Source organism: Hippichthys cyanospilos, chromosome 18, assembly GCF_059441005.1.
Source record: "Hippichthys cyanospilos isolate Australia breed blue-spotted pipefish chromosome 18, RoL_Hcya_1.0, whole genome shotgun sequence".
NCBI classification, from domain to species: domain Eukaryota; kingdom Metazoa; phylum Chordata; class Actinopteri; order Syngnathiformes; family Syngnathidae; genus Hippichthys; species Hippichthys cyanospilos.
The window spans coordinates 1074896-1093729 of NC_142386.1; the positions used below are offsets into that span (position 1 = coordinate 1074896).

At 43.3% G+C, this 18834-nt stretch overlaps 1 protein-coding gene across 2 annotated transcripts in view; it reads right to left on the reverse strand.

The window, feature by feature from the left end:
- Window positions 1–18834, reverse strand: part of mtus2a (microtubule associated tumor suppressor candidate 2a) — a 29906-nt gene that overhangs the window by 3787 nt on the left and 7285 nt on the right. Inside the window, exons 2-15 of one of the 2 annotated variants that reach the window (XM_088440569.1) lie at window positions 15668–17874; window positions 15310–15562; window positions 13329–13568; window positions 7051–7212; window positions 5079–5177; window positions 3677–3843; window positions 3471–3596; window positions 2447–2513; window positions 1854–2068; window positions 1540–1645; window positions 1400–1473; window positions 1216–1314; window positions 806–925; window positions 172–269 (exon numbers count right to left, since the gene is read on the reverse strand). In XM_088440569.1, coding sequence (XP_088296695.1) covers window positions 172–269; window positions 806–925; window positions 1216–1314; window positions 1400–1473; window positions 1540–1645; window positions 1854–2068; window positions 2447–2513; window positions 3471–3596; window positions 3677–3843; window positions 5079–5177; window positions 7051–7212; window positions 13329–13568; window positions 15310–15562; window positions 15668–17614 — 3773 coding nt within the window. In that variant the 5' untranslated portion in view covers window positions 17615–17874. Of the gene's footprint in view, window positions 1–171; window positions 273–805; window positions 926–1215; window positions 1315–1399; window positions 1474–1539; window positions 1646–1853; window positions 2069–2446; window positions 2514–3470; window positions 3597–3676; window positions 3844–5078; window positions 5178–7050; window positions 7213–13328; window positions 13569–15309; window positions 15563–15667; window positions 17875–18834 lie in introns of both variants that reach the window. The other variant, XM_088440568.1, reaches the window with a different exon arrangement.

An 18834-nucleotide genomic window follows, 5' to 3' on the forward strand; every position in this document is an offset into this window, starting at 1 on the left:
CTCGTTAGGAGCTCAACAGTTGAGCAGAAAAAGAGGAGACATCTTTTTTTTACATTTTTTTATATAATTTGTAATGCTGAAAATGTTGAATATTTAAGGGGAAGTGTTTGGTGTCGTAGATAAGCTCAAGCTTCTCATACGGATGGCGAGTAAACAATAATACGTTTTTACCTGGATAAAGTGAGGTTTCTTTCAATTCGGGCTTTCAGATCTTCATTTTGTTGCTGCAGAATCTGGACCTTCTCCTCGAGAAACACATTCTTTTGGGCCTGCTCAAGAGTAAAAACATAACCGGTGCAATTTCGTTCATTCGTTCCACATTCATAGCGCATGCATGGGCAGTATATCCCAGCGGTTCGCAACCTTTTTTACGATAATGACATTTATTTTCGGCTAAGTTCCCCGCGGAGAGCGCAGAGCATTTTGGAATGAGGGAAAAAAAGACAGCTGTGCCATCCGTTTCTGATTTATTCAACTTTGGAACTACCTTTCGGCATATTTTCCTCAGCAACTCCAGAAGGTAGAATGGCGTGACATCATCTGGCACGCATGACAATATGCAGGTGTATAGATCCCAACCAAATAAAAGCACACAACGTTTTGCGAAAGAGAGCTTTAGCACCGAGCTGCCTCATGTTCCAAATAATTTGCTCCTACTTTGAAAAGGTGCATCGGAATCCAATAAATATGATTTGCTACTGTTAAAATCTCACTTGCCACGGCGGTGCCTGCAGTACCCCAAGAGTAGCCCCGTTTGAGAACCACCGGGCTATGGCGATGGTGAAAGTGGCCTATTTGAGCCTACCACTTTTTCCAAGTCAGAGATCTTCTGCTCTTGCTGGTGTATTTGCTGGTTCTTCATTTCCACAACCTCCTTCAAGCTCTTTAGATCCTTCTCAATATGCTGGTATGGAGCTAAGGCATCCTGTTGAGTGGAAACATGCAGAGCCTTTGAGTGAAAAGTATTAAGTAAGTCAAATCAAGCACTACCTATTAAGGGGACAGTTTTGAAATGACGATCTTGGATCATTTGGAAGTCGCCTTTTGATTTCTGGTCCTTTTTGGTCAACTTTGTCAGAAATTGGCTGATTGAGTGTTGAGATGTCATCGGTGTTTTTAATAGTTGCTTGCTGGTGATGTACTGTATATACATTTGGAAAAACTATTTTATTCTTGTACTATGATCTGACCAGGAAAACCTTCGTAAAAACTCACAACTATCTGTTCGTCGGTGCTCTTCCTCAAGGCCTCCTCAAAGCGTTTGGCTTTGTCCCGCAGGCTCTCGTTCTGAAATGTGAGCGTGTCCACTTGATCCTAGATGACCAAGAGAAAAATGTGTTGGTTTTTTTTTTTGACGGTAATTTTTTTGGCTTCAAAAGCGTGACGTGTTGGACCATACTTGAAGAGAAAGCCTCAGTTTCTCAAAATCCTCTTCGAGAAGCAGCTTCTGTTGCTCGTGAGCTTTTCTTAAGTCTACGCACAATGAAGTTGAGTTACTTGTCGAAGCCCAGGTTGTTGTTTTCACGTCACCAATAATACCTCTCATGGTTCGGGCATGCTCCTCATGCAGTGTTGCCATGGTGATATGATGCATCTCTCTGAGCTCTTGAATGGCCGCCTGGTGCTGTGCTGTCATCTCCTCCACCTGACACGCAACAAAAACACAAAATGAGGACATCCAACGACTTATCGCAAATTTCAGCAATAAACAAAAAAACACTTATGAGCATTACAAGTTAGTCACGATCCTTTGGTTCATTTTAGGTTCAGCATAAAACTATCCATCACGTAATAATCGTAGCTGTTCTACATCAAAAGCGGACAAATCATATCCGATGATGCCCGCTTGTCACCTGCTCCTGCTGCTGGGTTCTAAGCTCCTCCATTTCCGACTGATGCTCCGCCTTCAGGTTTTCCGTCTCGGCCGAGTGACATTTTCGTAGGCTCTCCTCCACGGCGGCCAGTTCCGCTTCCTGCTGCGCCTGCAGATCCTGCAGCTCTCGTTCAAATGCTGATTCCACTTCCGACTTTTCCAGTTTGAGCCTCTCCCAGTTTGCGGAATTGGACACTGAGCAGGAAGGAGTTTCATGTTCAATCAAGAAAAAAAATGTTTGGAATTAGCAGTGTAGTTTGTAAATCGTTGGGTCTCAAACTTCTTAGTCCCAGAGACACCTTAAAAGAGAAAAAAAAAAGGTCCAAGGGCCCTCTCATAATTGTAATGCCATTTAAAAATAATCCTCATTGTGTATCCTCTAAATTAAAGGAATTTCAACACACTATAAGTATCTATCCATCCATCCATCCATCCATCCATCCATCCATCTATGTCATGTCATGTCATGTCATGTCATGTCATGTCATGTCATGTCATTATTCTAAAACAAGCAAAAACAGAGGTATTGAGAAGAAGCATGTGAGGTTAGGAGGTTAGGAGAAATGTACTCACCCAGTTGCTCTTTGATGGTTTGTATTTCCTGGAACAAGTATGATTCATTCTCTTCTGTGGTTTTAGTCTGTTGGGGAAAAACAAATAGGTTGTCAGTTGAGCTCTATGCGGTTGAGCAAAATACGACCATTCGAATCGTATCATTTCGAGGTGCGGCAATACTTGATAATTTCATGTCTTCCGCATGTATATCTCGCGATTTGAGGTGATGTCAATGTGGCATGTGCAAGTTTTTTCCAGGCTTATAATATGTACCCTGATAGGGACATACGCTGAGTCTTGTTTGTTTCTCCCTCCCTCATCCCTCGTGTATTTCTTTTCTAATCCAAGCTCTCTGGGCGCTTCTAAGAGAGTACCGGCATGTCTTTTCGTCTTGTTTCTCTCTGTTGATTGATCATTGTCTTTGAATATTTATTGGCTGGTTCGAGCCTGTTAGCTGAGGTTTGATTGCAGGTGTAATGACAAAGAAACTGTAACTTTATAATATTAATTGATACCTTTAATCGTTTTTCAATTCATCGTTACACCCTAATTAATTCTCATGAATGAATGCCACTGATGTGCTGCGTGTTATGAACAGCAGGTGGCGGCAGTGTCTCTTCTTCTGAGGCCACACTTGAACAACTCTTAATATTTATCCGCACCGAGGGGCTTGTGATCGCTGCACTCAGACAGCAGCCATAAAGACGTCTGGTCACCTCACGGGTTAAATCATTCCAGAGTACTCGAGAGAAGCTCTGTGACATAGTGAACTCGCCCAGAACCTCCCCCGCAGTCGCTAACACTCCGGCTCATAATCATCGCGCTCGGGGAGCACGCTGTGACTCTCACCTCATCGTGTTAAATACTGCATGTGGTCTTGAGTGCGTGAGCAGCCTACATTTCATTAAACTCCAAAGATAGGATGATCGGGAAAAAGACAATTAGAATTAGCATGGCGAAATATGTCATTTAACTAATGACTTTTGGCACAACACTTTGTGGGAGAGTGTAATGACGTATTATATTAAATTAGCACTGTCACCTTGAGGCAGTAATGCTGAGTGGTGACGATGAAGGCCTCTAAACCCAAAGAGGTCTTCCTCAGTTCTTCTTTAAGGGCCTTCAGTTGCTTCTCTTGCTGCTCGCAGCGTCCACGCAGCCTCTCCAGCTAATATGACGCCGCAAAAAAAAAACAACCCACAATAGCGTCAATGCTTTTGACTCACTGGAAGTGGATTCTGAGCTCACCTCCTGGCGTCGCTCCTCCTTCTCCCTCTCCTTTGCTTTCCTTTCTTCCTCTATATGCTGAGCATCCTCCTCCTCTTGCTGCAGCTTCGAGGGAGGAATGCGACGAGGGGAAGCAGGGGGGGCAGACCCCCGGGTTGGTCCTCCTGCCGGTCGCTGGCCGGATTGGACTATAGGGAACGATTTTCCTACTTATTAAATATTACAGATTACCACCTGTCCATTCATCGTGTGCGTATCTGTATATTACGTATATGTATTTACTGCATGTATGCATGTGTGTTTAGTACCAACCAAACCGAATTTGACCTGACTCACCGCTAATGGGTTCACTTGATGAATGAGTTAGCTGAATTTTTTGCTCAGAAAAGCCTCAGGGTGCTATTTCATCTCATGATAAACATGACCATCCAGAAGCAACTTTCTCTAAAACCCCATTACGATTCAATACCGCAGTGCAAGCTGTTAGTCTTTCTTTGTTGAGCCAAATTTCTGTCCTTTTATAAAAAAACAAAACAAAACAATATTACTCAGTCCAAATAAATAAAAATGCTCGGGTAATATTTGCAGTCAGAAACACCGGCGCACACTTTGACTGCCTCGACCTTATCATTCTGACAATTAATGCATGGGGAGCGGTCGCCATGCCAACCGAGGACTGGGCTGGGGGGTCCCAGATAATGAGTGAAAAATCAGTTTGCGGGAGGTGGGGGGTGATACATCGACAAGCTCCCGATAAAGAAGTGGGGGCAGGGGGGTACTTGAATCCATCCAATGATTGCGAGCTTAAGGACCTTTCAGAAAAGGAGCAGTTTAGACAAAAGAATGGTGTCCAAAACTGCCACAATGTGTGTAAATTGAAGCAGCTACAAAAAAGGCGCACTATGACACATTTGAATGGTACTTGACTGGTAGAGAATAGGGACTGCCGCACACTTAATTAGTTTGCGTGAGGATGAACAATAACGGCAAGAACAACGGGAAGGATTCCCGCTAGCCCGGCAAGTTTAGCTTTCTCATTCCGCCGGTTTCAGCTACATTTCAACGCCATATTATATATATATTTTTTCCAACAGACTGCTACGCATGCATCTTCTTCAAGGTTATGTCAATATCTCTAAATCCCAATAAGAAAGAGAAATGCTTACTATTGAGCAGAAAAGAATGTGTCAGCAAATTTGGAGTGCAGTCTAAACAAAGGCAACTTTAGCGATGCAGCCCGGGCGCTTGCGTCCAATTCGGTTCAAACTACAGCATGTACGGGAGCAAGAATAACCACTGGCTTCTTGGGGTGATCTTTTTAGAGCGCACGTTTTCCCCATCAAATTGTTTAATGCTTTCACTAGGGTGTGATTTCTGGTGCAAGGCAGGTTTAGTTTCAAAAGCTTTGAAACGGAGAACTGACCTGGTGACTGAGGTTTGGGTGGAACGACCGCCAGCCTCTTTGGGGAGGATGGGAGGGAGCGGGTTAACTCGGAATTCCGCTGGAACTCCTTCCTGCCAACTGTTGAACAACAAGTCTTTCGCTCAGAACTATTACGACCAGGGAATGATGCTACGCAACACAATTAAGATGACAGCAACAGCAAATAATAAGATTCATCATAAGCCCCAACCCATTTTTTTCCACTTGTACTGAAAATGGGCCGTGATGATCATAATTAGTCCACTATATTTTATTGAACCATATGTTATGAAAAAAATGAATACATGTTTTTGTATTCTAAATTTCCTAATCTATACAGCTTATTTTTGTCAAACGTAACATCTCCAGTTGAGCTGCATAAAGCATATTTTAATCATGTATTATTATGTACTGATTAGTTTCTTTATCAATAGAAGAATAGGATAATACTTTTCATCCTTTTATTTTAAAACTGGACATTTTTTAAAAATTGACAGTGTAGAAGTTGCACAATCATAAATCTGTTCGGATTCTGTGTATGAGAAAATCCACCAACATTTTATGATTTTTTTCATTCCCAAAGTACAACAAAACCCTTTAATTTGAGTCCGCGAGAATACTACAGAAATCAAATATTTAAAGGGGATGTCAACTCAATACTTTCTAGACAATACATTTGAATTCCGTGATGATCTAAACACAGCATTCTGATTTATGTGTTTGAGAATGACCAATCATGGCTCAGCTTATGGACGTCACATGAGAAAACGAGTGGATTTTCCCGCTTAATTCATTTTACGAATATAATTTAGCATACCTGCAGTAAAACACAGATAGGCAGAAAGTGAACGGAGAGGTTTTTGATCGGATGTTTTTTTTTTTTAGCTAAAAGTTATAATATCGAGCCAAAGCAAAGTCACGATGACTAAGAAGAATAAACCAGCACGCCATCTGCTCTCCATGACCTTTACAAACTTTCCAGACAAGACCGCAAACAATCCTGAACTCCGAATGGTACTCGGCTTGTCTTTTCCATTGTCAATTCTTCGCTTGTGTGTCACATTAGATCTGGTGTTGGAGTAGGTGTGATGCGTGGGTATTGAGACACCGTAGCTTGATTTAGAAGCGTCTGTGAAATGTGCTACCTAGACACTGTGGAATGAAGAAAAGTAAGGGGGAGCGGGGGCCCATAGAGAAGGATTTTGTAGTTAATAAAGAAGTGTTATCAAGAGGTTAGCGGGGAGTCTTTTGTCTACGCGGAGAGGAGAGAAACTAATTAGAATTGTAACGTAACAAATCTTCATTAAAACCCTCAGATTGATGTTTCTGGTTTGCAAATCACGGCGTAGGTTTGTTGCTAGATGTTTGTACTCCAACAGCGTTGATGATCTGAATAATCAAGCCGTGTTTCCGCTTGGATTTTTTTCAGCAGCGGGGGTTTGACGTGCTTGACGACCGCGGCCCCAAATAAGGGGGGGGGGGGGATTTACTCATCTTGCAACGAGCTCATGCAAGTATATTTCCGTATTGCGCAAGGTAGTCATATCAGGGCCCTACGCTCATTTTTGCACTGGTGCGCAGGATTTGATCACACACTAATTCGGGGAGGTACAGCATGACCATAGTTGCTGGCGTGTAGTAGTTTGATTTGCATATTGTTATTTCATTTGACTTCAGTATTGACTGTGACTCAAGATAGGATATTTGCAAATGATTTTTCCTCTAATAAAGAATTATCTGCAATAAAGAATTATCTGCAACAAGCAGCCGCTGCCTTCTTGCTACGATCCAGGCAGTTTTCCTGTTTTCTTTTCACGGTCTATTATATTGTGCTTGTGTAGAGTGGCACTGTAGAACATTTTTATCCATGTGATTGGCCTAAAGAAAATTGCAATTTTGTAGCTCTCTCCACCGGAACAGGAAAATGGACTGGGATTAAAAAAAAAAAAAAGTACAGTACTATGCCACTGACCCCCAGGAGAGCTTCTTGGTTGGGCGGGCAGGTATCTGCGCGGCAGTGCTGGGGTGGATGGCGGCTGAAGGCTATTGCTGCGACATGGTGCAACTCTCTGGTGCTCTGTTGATGGGGCGCCGGTCACTCTATGAAGAGGAGGGTCCTCGCTCACACTCAGACCTGGAATCGACACGTCTTGATGATCTTAGAGCATTTTCACAATTTTACCTAATTTACTGTCAATTACGCTGCGGCAGATGTTTTCTCTGGATTTGGGTGTACTCAAAAGCTCTCACACTGCACATATCCTGTTTATCTCCTCATCACTAATCAATAATGGCACAATACCTCCGCTTCACCACTGTCCCCGTGCGTGACACACAGGGATAAACAGGCAACCGCGCGGTGTTAATTAGGCTTTTACTCGTCTCCTTTTGACCTACGTTGTTTGGCGGTATTGTTTAGTGAGTATTTAAATGAACCGTTTATCTACAACACAGAGACAAAAACTGTATACCGTATTTTCCGCAGTATTTGGCCTATTTTAAAACTGTTTTCATATATAGAGTGCACCATATTATATGGCACATAGAATAGAAGCTTTTGTAGTGGCTGGGATGGCCTTATGCATCTACTGTGTAAAGCTGCGCTAAAGGGAAGGTCAACAAAACAATCAGATGAGTCAGTAGAACCTTTCAATCGACTTAATCATGGCGATTAAGTTCTTTCGTTTCTCGTCCCCAAAAATGAAAAATTGCGTTTTTTGCACTGTATAAGGCGCATCAGATTATTAGGCACAATGTCAGCTCTTGAGAAATTGAAGGCTTTTAAGCCTCGAGGGGTGGGATGAGACACAAATCTCAATCAAAAATACCACCAGACGAGAGGCAAAAAGAAAAGATATAAAATAGGGGCCAGTATAAATTTTTCAGTTTTCTTTTTACTGAGAAGACTGTAACATTAACGCGCTAGTGTTCAAATCTAAAACAGTAACATATTTTTATGTTATTTTCGATTTCTTAACGTTTACACTGACTGTTGCTACGGAAACGGACGTCAAGCAAGGTCATACAAAGAGAGTTCCAGTGCTGAGGGCAACTTTGCGACAATATTTCTACACAGGCAGCATAGATGCGTGATGTTAACGGGGGGCATCCAAGATTATGTGAAGAAACCTGAAGCGATGGATTGAACCGTTGAGGCAAATTGTTTGAAAAGGCGCTGCCAAAATGGCAGCCCGAGATGGATACGAGCACGCAGGAAGCATAATAAGTCGGAAGGAAGGCGGCGGCCGGGCTCGGGAGAAAGCAAACAATGTAAAAAGCCAGATGAAGATAGATGAGCTGATGCCGCCCAGATGGAGCTGGTGGCAAGCTCCTGCTCTTATGACCAAAATGAAAAACTCTGAGGATATTAAAAAAGCAATACTCAGTTGGAGATGGATTTATTGGCAAGGTCTTGCGGTATTATCTTCTGGAAAAAGGGATCACACCGGGGCATGTGATTCCAGAACAGAGCTGGAAGTTTAAAGTGGGTAATTCCTTAAATCCGCCTTATTTTGTGGCTTAACCTCACTGCTGTCTGTGAAATAGACTTGATTTTTTTTTTTTCAGAGAGACGTCAGCTTCATTCTGCGCTCTGCTTCACACATGACGCGTTGTATTATTAAACTGCGAGATAGAATTCATCAGACCCTGTAATTTGTTCCACTTATTAGTCAGCGCTTTGCCATCATTCGGTGGAAGTTTGAATTTGCTCAATTCATCAGCGGTGGCTTGTCCATAACCTCCACTACTTTGATGACTAAGTTCAACAAAGCTTCTGAGCAAGTACTCGATTATTAAAATAGCTGATTATTTTGATAATCGATTCGTTTGAGATTAATCAATGAATTTTGACAGCTCCACCTAATCTAAAGCCACGATATGATTGCTGAACAGATTCCAAATGTTACTGTAATGCATTTTGTTGGGGGAAATGTGCCAGTTAATGTAGCAAAGAGGCAATTTTACAGGCCTGAAAATTTAATAACTGAGCAGATCTCCACCATATATCTGCAGGAAACGCTTATGAATGCAAAGTAGCGCGTGTCAGCAACCGCGTGCGTTCGTGTGTAGTGGGAAGGCCAAGGTTAAAGCTGCATACATGAAGCACAAAGTAATGGCCCAGCAAAGATGGACTTGAGTATAGACGTCTGTGAGAAAGATTCAATGCATGGTGTCAGAGAATTAAAAAAAAAAAGTTGTGTGCAAAAAGTAAGCTTATAAAAAAGGCCAATGTGAGCAAATTTGGGAGAAATCATTTCAGCGAGTCCCATTTTCTGACTGAAATATGACAGCGAAAAAAGATTTTCTTGGTATGGAGCCATCTTCAAATGGGTCACACGCTTTGCAGAGGAGTTCCAGTACGTCACACTGAGAGCTGTATCTGTTTTGGTTCATAGAACTCAGGGGAAAAAAGGAAAAATTCAGAAATTGTACATATCTTAAAGCAATACTTATTTAGAGATTTTCCAGCAGTAACATTTTAATATTTTGTCGCGGGGTCAGCTTGTAAATGCCACATCACCAAAGCCAAAAGACAGTAAGAACATACTATTTAGTCTGCATACAAAATCATTTTCATTAAATTAATTAGAGGTATTCTCAGAATATACTCAGAATTTTCAAATATGTCATTAATTGAGGGTGCGCCTTATAATCCGGTGCGCCTTATATATGGAAAACGTTTGAAAATATGTCATTGATTGAGAGTGCGCCTTATAATCCGGTGCGCCTTATGGTGCGGAAAATACAGCAATCGTTCATCAAATATCTGTACTTTTTTTCCAAAGTATACAAAAGAATTCTTTGACGGATGATGAACACGAAGACTGCCGAAATCAAACGTGAGCTCAGGCGTCGACGCCGTCACGGCTGCCATGATAGTTTTTCTTCCTTTTGCTGCCAAGCGGCATCCATATCTAATTGGCCATCTCATTTGCTTCTTGTCCAGTGTGTATCTGTGTGAGTGACTGTGTTTGTGCGTATCAATATACGGTATGCACACATGCGCTACGGTAACCATCTGGTCACAGCGAGCTAGCATGAGTCACACACCAGATCTGAGCTGAGAGCCACGGCATCTGGGGTGCAACATCCACTCTCCGCCCGGCGCCAGCCTCTCCACGCTGCTCTCATTTTCCTCTCGCACACTTCCTCTCTCGTAGACCTACTTCATCGTAATTTTATGATCGGCCAGAGTGGAGACTGTCTTCAGCGATGATGCCGTGTTTGTTTTGACTATTGAATTTCCATCATGACTCCGCATGGATTGCCCCCACCCCGCCCCCCTTCTCCAGCTGTGTAACAGAAGCTGTCAATCACGCGGAATTAACGGCACATTCCCAGTGTACTTGGCATGCACGGATGCATCGCTCTCATACGCACTCAAACACCTTGGGGATGTCAGCACTCGGATGGCGACAGGATTACGTTAATAGCTAATCAATGTTCTGCATATACATTTGAAAGAATTTAATACTTACATGTACAAGCAACTTGACAAGCAAACGCCATTTGTGAACCGCATTCGATCGCTTTTCCTGTCGGCGATCTATATTGCACGTTCGACGCGGCAGTTTCTGGCGCTCGAGGGGCCCAAAGCCGAGCGTTCCGCACGTCCGACTAAACGATTTTGTGACAGCTGCGATGATCTCGTACGGCTTGCCAAAACAACGCGATGAATGTGATTGTTGCCAATCGACCGAGCCATCAAAATATATCGGCCTTCACAGAGTTAACAGTGTTAAGGTTTTTTTTAACGCTTTAAAAGATTCAAATCGATCTGCGAGGGTAACACTTTAACTTTGACATCTCTACGAGAAATTGTGTTTTCAAAATGGCCAATAGGTCGAAAATGTAATAGAAATATGTCAATATTCAGATGAACAAGGGATGGCCCGATCATTTTGTAATCATCCGAGTCCCGATCGGATATCTTGGTAATGTATTGAAGCGAGAAAAAAAGTCAATTAAAATGATCTGCTTTTATACCAAAACTATCCCAGCATGAGGCCTTTTATATCTTTATGGGGGCATATTAAATTAGTTGTGATACGCAGCACTGTCCTTACAAAGTGTTCAATTCACACACGTTGCGAGTCATCAATGCACAGTCTTTTCACATAAATACAAATACTTTAGCACAAACTCCTTTCCTCTTTTATCACTCAGCTCAACTACTATATGATAATAGATGAGGATATATGATGTTTTGCATTTTTTCGCTCTTTTCAAGCAATGTTATATTGCCTGATCCCCAATCCTTTGACCTCTAATGTCCCTAAGGCGAATAATTCTAAAAGAATTTAGTGTAAAATATCCCAGCGTTGCCGCTCATTGATCACAACAAGTTGATCAGCTGAAACTCTGGGGATCTTCCTCTAACCTACATTACTGGGGCTTGGCTTCCCTCCGTTCGCGCTATCCCATAACGATTGCTCCTTTCTGGATCATCCCCAGCTCAAATGGAGCCTGTTTTTACACGGATCAATGGCGAGAATGAGCAACCGAGCCCGGGTTCTATTCTCTTTGTTTCAGAAAGAGGTTCTGGGTTGGAACGTCTCCCCTGACGAACACTGGGAGGATGTGCGAAAACTCATCTGTCAATCTGACAGCTCTTTGATCGGATTTGGAAGTGTGCCGGAAGGGAAAACCATCCCCGCGTGATGAGGAAAATAAGGTACTGCAAACACACGCGCACACATGTAAACGGTGTCGAAAGTTGCCCCTGGTAGTTAGAAACCGTGATGACTAGTGCAATGTTCTCCTTCTAATCGTCTTGTTGCCATCTTGCGCAGTCACTCAGAAGCTCATTATTTCCTGTACTGCCCCGGGCTACATGCCGATTTTACTGTGCAATTATTTATAGACAGAAGAGACAATATCTAAAATTCAAATCTGCACAAAGCAATTTCCAGATTTTTGTCAAATGTCTTTTGATTTTGCTTTGAAATAAGGTGGTTATTTCCATTTAATGATCAGATGGTCACCAGATTCCATTTTGCATAGAGAAGTGGTTCTCAAATGGAGACGAGTACCACTCGGGGTTGACTTGTGAGAGGAGCTGGACAGGTGAATGTCTGGAAACCTTTGGTCACGGTGTTTGGTCGCTCGCATGCTTTGCGCCGATTGGGCGATACATACCTAAAGAAAAATATTTCACCTGGGGTACGTCAGTACTGAAAAAGCTTTATAGCCCAAAAAAATGTTTGGCCCCAAAATACAGAGCCAAATATTAAAAATTGAACTGTGCAGGCACTTTTGAACAATTTTGTGGGGTGTTCAAAAGTCTTGTGGTCAAAATGGCCTGCAGGGAATGAGTTAAGGATGGTCAGTAGACCCTGAAGTATGTGTGACAGTTCCTGCCTGTCTGTGCAAGTCATTTAATATTGATAATAATATGAATATGATTTTTTTTCTCTTCTGGGGATGCACAATTCTTCCCCCTCTTTTCCTAATGGGTTTTAAGAAAGGGCCTCCCACACACTGGCACACAGCTCGCACTCATGATCAACCAATAAGAGGGCAACAGGAGAGATGAAACAAGTGCTCAAGGGAAACAAGGGAGAAGAGGGATTACGTAACGTGACGTCCGCCAGAGCTGAGAAGCTTACGTCAGCTGTAACTGGGAGAGAAACAGCAAGCTATGTAGGTCACATTAAAAAGGCATGCGGTTTTTACAAATTCAGCCAACTAACCAGAGCGGCGTAAATTCCAACTACTGTAAATGTTATGGCTCTGCGCTTTTCACGCAACGGCATAAAACATGAGTAGGCAGTTATTTTGGCTAACGATCTCTGACTCCAGCTGAGTAATTGCTCTGTAAAAAAAGAACGCGTCTTCATCATCATTTAAAACAAAACCATTTTTATGAAACTCGCTGTTTGGGTTGTATCACGTTTCATCTTGCTTTTAATACATTCAGTAAGCAGAGTAAGAGAAAATCAGTTGCTCAAAAGTCTAATACCCCAGATGCTAAGCCTTCATGAACGCGGTGTTAAAAGATGTTAAGAAGAAGGCATCTTTGGCTGTAAATACAACATAATGAATGTGGATGGGGAGTGTTTATGCAAATGAGGCATAAAAGGGGGTAATGAAAACAAGATGGCGATGATAATGACACTCTCGTGTAGTGATAAAGCTGGTAGGGCAGTTATTTATTTATTTTTTTAGTAAATCCATGTGCTTCACCTCAATCAGGGAATATTTTATGGAAATGATTTGAAAATTAAGATACGAAATGTTGAGACTCACGGTGAGCCGTCCTGCTCGGGTCACTCTGCGCGCTGTCGGCGGAGTGCGCGGAGGAAACGCTGGAACTCCTGACGAAGCCGAACGCCGCCAGGCGGCCAACAGGGAGACGGGCGGAGCTGAAGCCGGGGGCGCGAAGGCCGGACTGGCTGGCTTTGGGAAGCTGGGACCGTGAGGTCACGGCCTGCGCCGGTGCTGAAACGTTGGCCTCGGGAGCATGATGAGTGAAAACCTCGTCGTCGGCTAGAATAACACAGGAAAAAAAAAAGGGTTTCGGACTGGTATGTATCTCAAGCCATCCTTTTGATACCTGTACAAGTATTTTTTTTATATCAAACCATACTTGATGTCTAGCAGAAAATAGGCATTATTCAGCAGTGTGTTTCAGAAGCGTAAATAGTGCATAGCTATGATTTTTTTTTTTCCAATGGAATCATTCGGTGCTGATTTTGCTCCCTGCAGGCTTCTTCATGTTACTCTGCTTAATAGACAATTTTAAGAATGACAACATATGCTTTTCTCTTTGTGTGGCCGTTCTTGCAGCCTGAACTAGAGCCTCGGACTTTAAATGCCATCATTGTCGCAGGGTTTCAAATGCGTAAAACAATTTGTAGCTTAGCTTCTTTGGACAATAAATCCTCCGGTCAAGCTAAATCAATCAAGAAATTACGCTATACAAGCAAAAAAAAAAATCTGTTATTGTTGCACGAGAGGCTAAATGTCTGTTTTTTCCATAGCAGACACAAACATGCATACACTCACATGAACACACACTCTCGAGTAACAGGGTAAAACATTATCCCCTGCTGGCTGTGGAGATAAGGCAGGAAGTCCTCATTTTGCCACAACTCTACTGGGTGCTACAGCAACCCATGAATTAAAAAAAAAAAAGACGAAAAAAATGTAAGCTTTTTGTATCTATTAGAAAGTAAAAGTGGGGAATGAAGGTGCTCTCATTGCTGCTACTTGCCTTTGAGCCCATCGCTCAGCGCATTAGATTGGAACTCAGTGCTCTCCAGTGCGCAAGTCGGGATCATTAAAGATAAATGTCCCAATTTCTCTCCCATCCCTGTTTCTGGTTCCCCCCTTCAAGTGTGTATTGACAGACTAGATTCTGACAAACATCCACTTACACCCGAACAGCACAGATCCCGCTTCTCCTGCTCCTGGTTGAAAACCTTTTTTTCCCTCCACATGAATCAAAAGAGGAAATGAGGACACTTGTCTGGTAATATGTCAACGAGAGCTAATGCTGTACAAAATGTTAGATTGCATGCGGTGTTTGTAGGACTGGCAGCAGCAGGGGGTGAGATGAATGCAGCGGGAAGAGAGTGACATTAATTAAGAGTTAATTGGCTTTCTCTTCAAAGCTTGCAGGCCCCACCAGGCCAAAAAGCATGAATAATCAGAGATTATCATAATATTAGGAGACATGATAGCATTATGCTAATAAAATCTGCATGTAGCTATGATATACATTTCTATATCTGTAGATGTGTCTTGCACTACAAGCGGTGGTTCCAGCTTGATTTTCATGTTATTAGACGGAGGGCGAAAGAACTTTAAATATGCATGAAGGTAAGAAATGGAATTTCAACCCATCAGTAGGTGAGATGCTGAGCAAATTTCTAGATTCGGACTGCTGGTGCCAGAGGTGGAAAGCGAATTGTCTGAACTGGAAATGAAACTCAAGGAGGGGAAGTGAAAACGGATGGTTATTTATTAATTTCCTTTCATAGACGCAGCTTCTTGGAGCAGGACATTTTCGCTCTGAGAGCTGCGCGCATCTTCAAATCCTCCAAACGGATCAACCAGCTTTTGAGTGAATGCATTTTAATGAGTTGCTTTCATCCTAGACCAAATTTGTCAAAGCAGCCCTCCGTCTACTTATTGCTGCAAAGAGGCAGAAAGATTACATCTTTCTGGTGTGTCAAAATTCTGGAAGATAAATTAACATTGGGCTCATTTTTTTTTTTTTTGTCACCTGTGGTATTGTGGCTCTTCTGGCTGGCCGCTGGGCAGGCTTGTTGGCTTGGTTGGCCGATTGCCGGCTTCTGACTCTGACTGGGTCCTTTGCCTTTGACCGGACCTGAAGCCGTCCTGGTCACAGCTCCCAGGCCTAAACGCAGACCTCTGCCAGAGCGCAAGAGACTCCCGCTTCCTCCAGTCTGAGCAGCTGTCCGAAGCCGCAGCGGGTCCTCTGGAGAACTCTCTCTCAAACTGGCCGGTCTCCCGCCCTGAAAACGACGGAGGGATGTTTTAAATTTATGATACCACCAGATGGAAAATATCAAAGCTTCCTCCCCTAAGCAAAAATTTTGTACAACATTGAGAAGACCTACCTCTGAATGTGCTCCGTAGAAGTCCTCTGTTTTGCCGGCCAGTTTTGAGGGCACAGCGTAGCCGTGGGTATGAATTGGAGGGACGGCGTTGGTTTGTCCCGGAGCTCGGATACTCCTACTCAACAATCCTGATGGGAAGATGTTTGTTTGCGTGTCTTTGTGGTACTTGTCATAAAGCAAGTTGGAGGCACTGATTACTGGTGCCCCTTTGGCTTCCTTTTCAGGTTTGAAGGGGCCTTTAGGAGTGTCTTTGAAGGAGCTAGGTGTTGAACCTGCACCACTGGTGTACGTGGACAACCTTGCTGGTAAAGAAGATACCTGATAAGGTCCATCAGCAGCCTGAGGCTTGAGCTGAGGATTTTTACGAATATAAGTGATGATTTTTGGACGGACTCCTTTAGGTTTGAGTTTTGGTGAAGGAGAGCTGTCTTTGGGGTTTGAGCTGGGGGTGCTTTGCTGGCTGTTTGGTGTAGCTTTGGGGATTGCGGTGGGATTTATGTTGGTTTTAACCGGTGCTCTTATGCAAGAGCTGTCAAGGCCCTGAACTGGTGTCTTTCCATCTGGGCTGTGTTGAACTCTACGCGCATCCTTCGAGATGAGGTACATTGAGGCTTGCCTGTTAGGTGAACCCTGGGGTGTCCTGAGAGGGGAGTGGGGAGGTGTAAATGTCCTTTTGGGACTGGAGCAATTTCTTCTGTAGGTGAACTGAGTCTGGGGTCGCTTCTCCATGGTGGAAGATTTGGAGATGTTTGAGGACTTTACAATTGAACCTTGCTGCCTTTCCATGAACGAAACATCCTTTTTTGCAGCCTGGTTGGCCTGTTTGGATTGGAAGACTCCATATGTGTTGTACAGATGCGAAAAGTCTGACGGTTCACGTAAAGACGATCTCGTAAGCCTTTTGTTTGACCCGTCGTGAGTGTGACTCGGTGAAACTGTTGCGGTATTGTCGGAAGCTGTTTGCCCAAATTCATCGCCCTGAGCGGCGAGCTCTACTAGGTTCTGAGCTCGAACCGTTTCTGACTGACAAAGAGGTCTGACAAGCTGTTGTCGCCTCTGCGGTAGGACCTTTTCCTCAAATCCACTTCTTCTTTGGCCCAGACCACCATCAGAGGATGATCCATTTCTGCACCGGCTTCCCGCATCCTGGCTCTGATCACGTTTTTCCCGATAACACAATGTTGGTGGGTTGTTATCCACTTGGGCTGGCCTCCTTACAGCTTGAGCTGAGGTAGTGTTGTTGGCATAACAAATGTTGGTCTTCATGCTAGGCAGACAGATGAAAGTCTCTCTCCTAGAATCCAGTGTGCTGGACAGACTTCCACTGAGATTCGTTGTGGATAGATTGGAGACAAAGACATTTGTTTCAGACTTGGACTGCTTGAGCCCGCCTCTACCTGTGCTGGGGTCCTCTAAGCTTGCCACGCAAGTGTCTTGCTCTGTACTATGACGAGTATACTTTCTCCATTCGTCCTTGACCCTCTGAATTCGGCTCTCCACTTTGTTGCTGTCGTTGTCATTCCTCCTCACCCCAGTCGAATTGGAGCTGGCAGTGGAACTGGAGGATATTGACATCGGACCCTCATCTTTACCTTCCCCCGTGCTTCCCCCATCTTCGTCGTCGTCGTCATCTTGGTTTGGGATTTTCAAGAACGTACGTATGTCCGGACACTCCACAAGTTCAATCTCTCTGAGTCCGGGCTCTGAACATTGCTGCTCTGAGCCCCAGATGATAGTCTTGTTGTGGGATTCGCGTTGTGATACGAGAGGTGGGAGCGAGGTCGGATTACACCCTGTGTCCTCTAACAATCCTCCTTGATCACTTGTGAAGGCGAATTGATTTGCATTGTCATCGCCATTGTGAGCTAATTGGATCGGATTTTTGTTTGTGATCTTTTCCACTCTGTCAACAACCTCGTGTCCCTTGAAACTAGTTGGGGTGCTCATTTTGGACCCTTTCTTTTGACTGCTCAGAGGTACCAGGCAGATACCTTAATAATCCCGAAGGAAATTCTGGAGGCTGAGGCCATTGATTGAATTAGAAACCGCTCTGTTGTTTCTCTCTATTTTGTTCAGCGTTCTTTGCCATGTGATGCCGTTCTCCAATAATAGTTTCATAAATTCTCGCTCTTTCGTTTATTTTTTTTTACATCGGCTCACCGCTCATCTTGAATTCTCTTTGAGCATTGCTCTGCGTTGAGGACAATCTGAAAAACACAACAAAACAAAGGGAACTATAAGGCGAGCGCTCTTCATTTGAAGAATCGTTTAAAAGGACATTTCTAAACATAATTTTTGAAGTATCAGGGCAAGTCACATCCAAGAAAACATTTTGCTAAGTTGTTGGTTGCATCTCAAAGCATAAATATGCTCGTGTTGAGAAGCAGAAGCAAATTAGCAGCTCAGTACAGATAAATCCATATTGTTGGCCTGATCTCGACAGGGGGTAAACACTCTCCTCAAGCACGCCATATGGCTGATTCTACCACGACTCGCTCCTGTTCAACAATGAATACCTTGCTTGCTTTGCAACAAAAAATACAAACGTATCGTGCTAAGTGGCAGTGGCTTGCATAACGTCCCTGTAGGTATTTTATTTTTCGCAGCACTGTTTTGCTAACACAAATTTCTGAATTATTCCAACTTTGTGTTGGATTCGGAACACAAACCGCTGCAAAGTCAAAATCATGTTTGGAGACTAGCATACAAACAAATTGTAAATGTTATCAGCAGGGTCTCTGCTGTAGTCTGCTGCAATGCTAATATTAACTCCCAATTGCTGAACACAAAGAAATGATCAGCTAATTAAAAGAGCATACACAGAAATGATTTGAAAAGCCAGGGGAACAGAGGGACATGTGAGGGATATGTGAGAGAGGGCACACGTGTTTGGTGCGGAATACTAAAAAAGGACAGATTGCACATTCTTGTTTGAGGCGACCAAGGTAGGAGCATTTGTAAGAAAACCATACTTTGCTGTGCATGACATCTGAAATCCACTGGGAAAAACGTCGGATACCAAAAAGAGCAGTCCTGCTTTCTGTTGTCATGGCAATAACATCCATGAGAGCAACAGAATCCACGTCTGGTCTTTGGTGAGTGAGAAAGGTCAGCTCTAGAATGAAAGGGTTACTTCTGAAGGTTAGCGGGATGCTTTTAAAGTGGCA